We start from the raw sequence: 8,659 nt of genomic DNA on the forward strand, positions 1-8,659 counted from the left end.
AAGATGTTACTTTTCGAACACAGTACTAATGCAAGAGCTTATATATACGCACATACACTTATTTTTATAAACGCACAAACGTATATCCTACTTCTATGAACATTTCTGAAAGACTGAGCCGATTTACGAAGTCATCGTAGACGCCACGTCGTCGACGAAAATGTCTCCTTCTACTGAATACGTTTCGTCAAAAATCCTAAAATAAATCAAGAATAATGCGAGCATCAGGACCCTGATGGGCTGGGGATACCACTGTTCATCTAACCATCCAACCACAAGTTGGTTTGCAAATAAGATGTTTTAGAGAATTGATTTACAGAGGTAGTACTGTGTTTTTTCCTTCTCCGGTTTAGACGTCTCACACCGTGCAAACGCCATAATGACGTCTTAGTTACGGAGGGTTTTTTCCTTTAGAATTTGATAAATGCAGCTACTTCGAGCGTGTCTTGCACCAGCACAATAACCGGTGCAACAAGTCTAATCCAGCTAATTTGTGCTTGCTCCTCAGGCTCACTAAATTAACCTTTCTTGCCCCGAAATTGTGCAATCCACTAGGACACCAATGATTTTCATCTCTCTCTCTAGCTATAAAAGGATAGCCCTTGAGCAAGGATGGTCCAGGTCATAAATTCCTCGTGCTACATGTAGACTCACAAAAACCCTACCAAGAACATCATCAACTTCCCGGCGCGACGGCATGGACGAGGATCGATTCCGGAGCTGCAGCTCGAAGACAGCCAGGCGTCGTCTGCGCAACCTCCTCGTCCTCGCCGCAGATTACCTCAAGTACCTCTTCATGAGCCGGCGCCGACTCCTCCGCAGGGTGGCGAGGCGCACCCACGCCGTCCTGTCCTCCTACCACGGCAAGAGCAACAAGTGTCTGCCGCCATACTGTCCTCCTCGGGCGTTAATGGAGCACGAGTTTTCGTGCAGCGACAGCCCTAGCCCCGCGTTCCTCGCGGCCAAGAGGCTCCAGTCACGGCTGAAGCGGGGTGCCGCCGCCGGCGCTGCCGTCTCTTCGTGCTTTGGCGCCACCGTTGGGGCCTCGTACGGGTCGCCGCCAGCGACAGAGGAGGACGGCGTGGTTGAGGAGGAAGATGACGCTGATGTGTGGGAATGCTACGGGCTTGAGCCTGACGTGGACTACAGGGCGGAGGAGTTCATCACAATGTTCTATGAGCAGCTCAGAGCGCAGAACATTCCTCCGGTTTTGCAGCGCTCGCCGTGACGCGCGACGCTGAGACATGAGAGCCGAGGTATCCAGAGCGTCCGTACGTCTTAAGAGGAGTCCGTTCTTACTTATGATGAGGAAGGACCGGCCAGCTTGAATGACTTTATTTCTACAACATGGAATGTTTGTAACTAAATGTACTACGTACGTAATACGCATACATGTGGGCCACCGATATACTATTGATGAGTACAAATAAATGCTGGATATGCACTGCCTTCCGAATTTCGGTTTCTATACAACTATCTTCTTTTTTTGGGAAACATTATTGTGCCGATGTTCACTGGTATAGCATGACAAATCGAACGTTTTTCATGGCAATTTATGTTATCGAAAGGATGACAAGTCCGTTGTAGTAAAAAAAAAGAAGGATGACAAGTCCCTTTAGCAATCATGGCAAATCCTCACAAAAAAGTTGAAGTGGACAGATTTCTCATACTTGCTAAAGAAATTTGCCACCCTCAAACAACATAAATTGCCATAAAAAACATTTAATTTATCATGCTCTTTCAGCAATCGTTCGCTGATTATGAATATCTCTTGTTTTTTTCATGAGAGGTTTTTTACTTATTTCCTTGGTAGCTCTCGTATCTCTCTTCTCGACGACTCGGGCAGTGTCCAAACTATAGGTGCCCCGGCCTCCATCACCACTAGCTCTCCCACTAGCCCTTCTACCCGGACCTCTCCCTCGGAGGTGAGTTGGGTGCTGCCCTATAACCATAGAAGTTGAGTTCGAAAGAGTCCTTTCAATGAAGGCTTTGCTTTGTGCTAATTAAATTATACGGTATATCAATGTTTAGATGCATGGAAACATGTCTATTGATTATGTTGTAACTAACCCCACACGAAAACAATGAAAAGGAAAAGTTTCAGAAGATACAGATCGGACGACGGCCTTTCAGGCGACCATTGTGGTCATTTAAGTGGTTGCATGAACTCCTGGCGGTTCCAGCAGATAATAGCCATAGGCAACAGACTGAATGACGTTGTTACAAACGGGTGCTAGCACCCGCATGAGCAATTGCTTGATGTCTTCGCACAAACCACCAACGAGTCCAAAGCATTTGACGGTGTTTCATACGGGCCCTCGCGCCGGTATAAGCGGTAGTATCACATCCTCGACCAGGAGAAGAACAAGTCTAGAGCATTCGACGGTGTTCCATATGCGCGCTTTCGATAGTTTCAATGGTCACATGAGGTATGTGCAGGCACGTGTAAGCTATCAGGGTTAAGGACGGCCTTTCATACGAGTGCTTGCGCTCACATGGATGGTCGTATGGTGTCGTGGCTGCCACAAAGAGCCCGAGGAAGGAGGTGAATTTCCCCCGTCTCTTTCTTCTCTTCTTCTTCTTCCTCCAAGCCTCTCTAAAGCCTAGCAAAACTTCGCACGGTCTCCCTACTCGTTTGTTTTCAGTTCAAATCCTTCTGTGTGATCGATCTATGGTACGTGTCTCCTCTGATCCCCAACTTATTTTTTGTGAATCCATGTTATACTGCCTAGCATTGCCATTACTAGGAGATGCATATTTTTTATCCAAAATTGAGTTTGGCTTTGATTTGTTGATGTTCTAACAGGAGTGTGTAACTACTGCACGATTATTACTATTCAATTATATTGGACTAAAAAATTGTAGATGTTTCTGAGGAGGTCCACTCGTGCACATGGTTCTTCGAGTTTACCAATCGCACAACCACAACAATTTTTCCCTCAGGGAATCGTCTTCACCAACCATGAAGCCAAGAAGAAGTTTCAAAAACTTAGAAGAGGTAAGATCAAAGCAATCAACTGGGCTTGCGAGTCAACACTCGCTAAGCTAGGTGTTACTAGTGATATCAATTTACTTTGTGATAATGTCGGTTTACATCATTTTTTATATTAAGGATGTGAGACCTATGAACACATAACGCTTGAGTTTCTTTGCACTCCCTTGCATAATTTTGGGCTTGCGCTAAATGCCTACGAAGAGGAGCATATCACTTTCAGTCTCTTGGACCAAGACTTCAACATTACTCTAGATGAGTTGTGTAACCACTTTGGCTTCCCCAACGATGATGATGATCTATGTTATATTTCTGTTTTTACTAACCCACACCAGAGGCAATCACCAGATGAGTATCCATAGCTCTAGGCAAAGAGTTAGTTGCATTTGAAGTCCTGCTATACGTTATTTCTATTATGTTATCAATAACTCATTGTAGGAATGAGGAGAAGTTTCTAAGGTGAATAATGAGAACATGCTAGTTCTCGGGAAAGCAGCAAACCTTGATGTTTGTTATTTTCCAAACTTTGGGCAATACTTTCTATAAACCCCGCGCATCAAGCAAATCATGCACAAGGAGATATGGTGTGTGGAGGAGAGATATCCACGTTGACGAACTCACTTTGTCTCAACTACAATCAGCTTCGCTCCTTTGGCGGTAACACCCTTGTTAATATTCGAGTCCTTACTAACGCTGGAATGGTAGTAGTCACTTGTGGTCGTTGAGGGAATCCTGGATTAAGGGGTCCTCAGGAGGTCGGACTGTTGTTTGTGGGCCGACCTAATGGGACACATTGTTGAAGACCGGACTACATGATGATCTCGTAAACAAGTAGGAAAGCTCCAAAGGCTGGTGTGTCATCCAACTTGTGTAGGCTAGATTGGCATGTTTACCTCTGGCTAAGGTCGGTTGTATGTAACCCTAGGGACCCCTGTGTTGGAAATATGCCCTAGAGGCAATGATAAAATAGTTACTATTATATTTCGTGTTTCAAGATAATCATTTATTATCCATGCTATAGTTGTATTGAATGAAAGCATAGATACATGTGTGGATATATAGACAAAACAATGTCCCTAGCAAGCCTCTAGTTGGCTAGCTAGTTGATCAAGGATGGTTAAGGTTTTCTGACCATATGCTAGTGTTGTCACTTGATAACTTGATCACATCATTAGGGAAATCATGTGATGGACTAGACCCAAACTATGAACGTAGCATGTGATCGTGTCATTTTGTTGCTATTGTTTTCTGCGTGTCAAGTATTCATTCCTATGACCATGAGATCATGTAACTCACTGACACCGGAGGAATACCTTGTGTGTATCAGACGTCACAACGTTACTAGGTAACTATAAAGGTGCTCAACAGGTATTTCCGAAGGTGTCCGTTGAGTTAGCATGGATCAAGACTGGGATTTGTCACTTCGTGTGACGGAGAGGTATCTCGGGGCCCACTCAGTAATACAACATCACAGACAAGCCTTACAAGCAATGTGACTCAAGTGTAAGTCACGGGATCTTGTATTACGGAACGAGTAAAGAGACTTGCCGGTAACGAGATTGAAATAGGTATGCGGATACCGACGATCAAATCTCGGGCAAGTAACATACCGAAGGACAAATGGAATGATATACGGGATTATATGAATCATTGGCACACAGGTTCAACCGATAAGATCTTCGTAGAATATGTAGGGTCCAATATGGACATCCAGGTCCCGCTATTGGATATTGACCAAGGAGTGTTTCGGGTCATGTCTACATAGTTCTCGAACCCGCAGGGTCTGCACACTTAAGGTTCAGTGACGTTTTAGTATAGTTGAGTTATATGTGTGGGTGACCGAAGTTTGTTTGGAGTCCTGGATGAGATCACAGACATCACGAGGGTTTTCGGAATGGTCCGGAAACGAAGATTGATATATAGGATGGTTTCATTTGGTCACCGAAAAGATTTCGAGCATTACCGGTAGTGTACTGGGAGTGATGAATGGGTTCCGGGTATTCATCGGGAGGGGCCCACCCACCCTGGAGTGAGCCCAGTAACCATAGGGTGGCGCACCAGCCCATAGTGGGCTGCTGAGGCCAGCCCAAGAGGGCTATGGCGCCACAAGTGGAAAAAACCAAAGGAAAAGAGAAAAAACAAGGAAAGAGGGAGGTGGGAAGGAAGGAGTGGACTCCTTCCCCCAAACTGAATTGGGGCGGTAGTCCACCTCCTACCAAAGGCTTGCCCCTTCCCTCCTCCTATATATATTGGTGTTCTTAGGGCTTTTTGAGACACAACTTTTCCACGTGCAACTCAAACCTATATCACGTAGTTTTTCCTCTAGATCGGATTTATGCAGAGCTCACGCGGAGCTGTGTAGGAGTAGATCATCACCACCATCGGCGCGCCGCCACGCTGCCGGAGAACTCATATACTTCTCCATATCTATTGCTGGATCAAGAAGGTTGAGATCATCATCGAGTTGTATGTGTGCTAAACGGGGAGGTGTCGTTTGTTCGGCGCTAGATCGGAACGGATCATGGGAAGGATCGTGGGACGACGGTGATTTGAATCACAAAACTGTATCACTACATCAACCGCGTTTCTTAACGCTTCTCTCTTAGCGATATACAAGGGTATGTGTATCCAAGATCCCTCTTGTAGATGAACATCACCATGATAGGTCTTCGTGTGCATAGGAATTTTTTTTGTTTCCCATGCAACGTTCCCCAACAGTTGCATCATTAGCTAGGTTCATGCATAGATGTAATCTCGAGTAGAACACAAAAGTTTTTGTGGGCATTGATGTTCGATTTGCTGCCCTCATTAGTCTTTTCTCGATTCGGCGGTGTTGTTGGATTGAAGCGGCCCGGACCAACATTACTCGTACGCTTACGAGAGACTGGTTTCATCAACCAACATGCAACTCGTTGCATAAAGATGACTGGCGGGTGCCTGTTTCTTCAACTTTAGTTGAATTGGATTTGACCGAGGCAGTCCTTGGAGAGAGGTTAAATAGCAATTTGCACATCTTTGTTGTGGTTTTTGCGTAAGTAAGATGCGATCATACTAGATACCCATAGCAGCCACGTAAAACATGCAACAACAAATTAGAGGACGTCTAACTTGTTTTTGCAGGGTATGCTTGTGATATGATATGGCCAAAGACATGATGTGATATATTGGATGTATGAGACGATCATGTTGTAATAGTTAATATCGACTTGCACGTCGATGCTATGGCAACCGACAGGAGCCATAGGGTTGTCTTTAAACTAACATTTGTGTTTGCACATGCGTTTACTATATTGCTAGGTTGTAGCTTTAGTAGTAATAGCATAGATAGCACGACAACCTTGATGGCGACATGATGATGGATATCATGACGATGGAGATCATGGTGTGGCGCCGGTGACAAGAAGATCATGCCAGTGCTTTGGTGATGGAGATCAAGAAGCACAAGATCATGGCCATATCATTTCACTTATGAATTGCATGTGATGGTAATCCTTTTATGCACCTTATATTGCTTAGAACGACGGTAGCATTATAAGGTTATCCCTCACTAAAATTTCAAGATGAAATTGTGTTCTCCCCGACTGTGCACCGTTGCGACAGTTCGTCGTTTCGAGACACCACATGATGATCGGGTGTGATAGACTCAACGCTCACATACAATGGGTGCAAAACAGTTGCACACGCGGAACACTCGGGTTAAACTTGATGAGCCTATCATGTGCAGACATGGCCTCGGAACACAAGAGACCGAAAGGTCGAGCATGAATCGTATAGTTGATATGATTATCATAGAGATGTTTACCACTGAAACTATACTCAACTCACGTGATGATCGGACTTGAGTTAGTGAATTTGGATCATGCACCACTCAAATGACTAGAGGGATGTATTTTTTGAGTGGGAGTTTATTAGTAATTTGATTAGTTAAACTCTAATTATATTGAACATAGTCTAAGTCCACTTTGCAATATTTTATGTTGTAGATCAATGGCTCACGCAGTAGCAACCCTGAATTTCAATACGTTCCTAGAGAAAGCTATGTTGAAAGATGAAGGAAGCAACTTTGTAGACTGGACACGTAATCTTAGGCTCATCCTGCAAGCTGGGAAAAAGAATTATGTCCTTGATGCTGCGCTAGGAGATGAACCACCCGCTACATCTGACCAAGATGTTTTGAATGCTTGGCAATCACGTAAGGAGGACTACTCAGTAGTTCAATGTGCAGTCTTATATGGCTTGGAACCGGGACTTCAACGTCGCTTTGAGCGTCATGGAGCATATGAGATGTTCCAGGAGTTGAAGTTTATATTTCATAAGAAATCGAGAGGTGTGAGACCTCCGATAGATTCTATGCTTGCAAGATGGAGGAGAATTCGTCTGTCAGTGAACATGTGCTCAAAATGTATGGGTACTCAAACCGTCTAGCTGAGCTGGGGATTGAACTCCCGCAAGAGGCTATCACCGACAGAATTCTTCAATCGCTGCCACCTAGCTATAAGAGCTTTGTGTTGAACTATAACATGCAAGGGATGAACAAGTCACTCGGCGAGTTATTCGCGATGCTGAAAGTCGCAGAGTCAGAACTCCAGAAAGAGCATCAAGTGTTGATGGTCAATAAGACCACTAGTTTCAAGAAAAACGGCAAAGGCAATAAGGGTAACTCCAAGAAGAGCGGCAAGACTGTTGCCAATCCGATGAAGAAACCCAAGGCTGGACCTAAGCCGAAAACAGAGTGTTATTATTGCAAGGGGATGGGTCACTGGAAGCGCAACTGCCCCAAGTATTTGGCTGATAAGAAGGCGGCCAAAGAAAAAATAGGTATATGTGATATACATGTTATTGATGTGTACTTAACCAACTCTCGTAGTAGTGCATGGGTATTTCATACCGGTTCTGTTTCTCATATTTGCAACTCGAAGTAGGAACTACGGAATAAACGAAGGCTGGCGAAGGATGAGTGACGATGCGCGTGGGAAATGGTTTCAAGGTTGATGCAATCTTCGTCGACACACTCTCACTTCAGTTACCATCAGGATTAGTTATGAACTTAAATAATTGTTATTTAGTGCTTGCATTAAGCATGAACATTATATATGGATCTTGTTTATTGCGAGACGGTTACTCGTTTAAGTCAGATAATAATGGTTGTTCTATTTCTATGAGTAATATCTTTTATGGTCATGCACCCAATGTGAGAGGATTGTTCATATTGAATCTTGATTGTGATGATACACATATACATAACATTCAGACCAAAAGATGTTGAGTTAACAATGATGGCGCCATGTTTTTGTGGCACTACCGCTTAGGTCATATTGGAGTAATGCGCATGAAGAAACTCCATTCCGATGGGCTTTTGGAGTCACTTGATTTTGAATCACTTCACACGTGCGAACCATGCCTCATGGGCAAGATGACTAAGACTCTGTTCTGCGGAACAATGGGTACACCTTCTATCTCAGATCCGAGGGCAAAGTGTTTGTTGCTAAAAACAGAGCTTTTCTTGAGAAGGAGTTTCTCTCGAAAGAATTGAGTGGGAGGAAGATAGAACTTGATGAGGTTGTAGAACCTCTACTCCCTCTAGATGGTGACACAGGGCAGGGGGAAACCTCTGTCGAAGCGACGCTGGTTGAGGAGGAAGTTAATGATGATGATCATGAAACTTCG

The 8,659-nt window shown here is 44.3% G+C and overlaps 1 protein-coding gene across 1 annotated transcript; it reads left to right on the forward strand.

The window, feature by feature from the left end:
• Positions 1–632: 632 nt before the first annotated feature.
• On the forward strand, positions 633–1,244 carry LOC123430545. The gene has a single exon (XM_045114409.1). It carries the CDS (start codon positions 698–700, stop codon positions 1,226–1,228), a length of 531 nt encoding a protein of 176 aa, XP_044970344.1. The 5' UTR covers positions 633–697; the 3' UTR covers positions 1,229–1,244.
• The last annotated feature ends 7,415 nt before the right edge of the window (positions 1,245–8,659 follow it).

The sequence above is a fragment of the Hordeum vulgare genome, chromosome 2H, assembly GCF_904849725.1.
Source record: "Hordeum vulgare subsp. vulgare chromosome 2H, MorexV3_pseudomolecules_assembly, whole genome shotgun sequence".
In the NCBI taxonomy this organism is placed as follows: domain Eukaryota; kingdom Viridiplantae; phylum Streptophyta; class Magnoliopsida; order Poales; family Poaceae; genus Hordeum; species Hordeum vulgare.

Bases quoted from the DNA above. Each gene is read 5' to 3' on its own strand.
- LOC123430545 (XM_045114409.1), top strand. From the start codon at position 698: ATGGACGAGGATCGATTCCGGAGCTGCAGCTCGAAGACAGCCAGGCGT.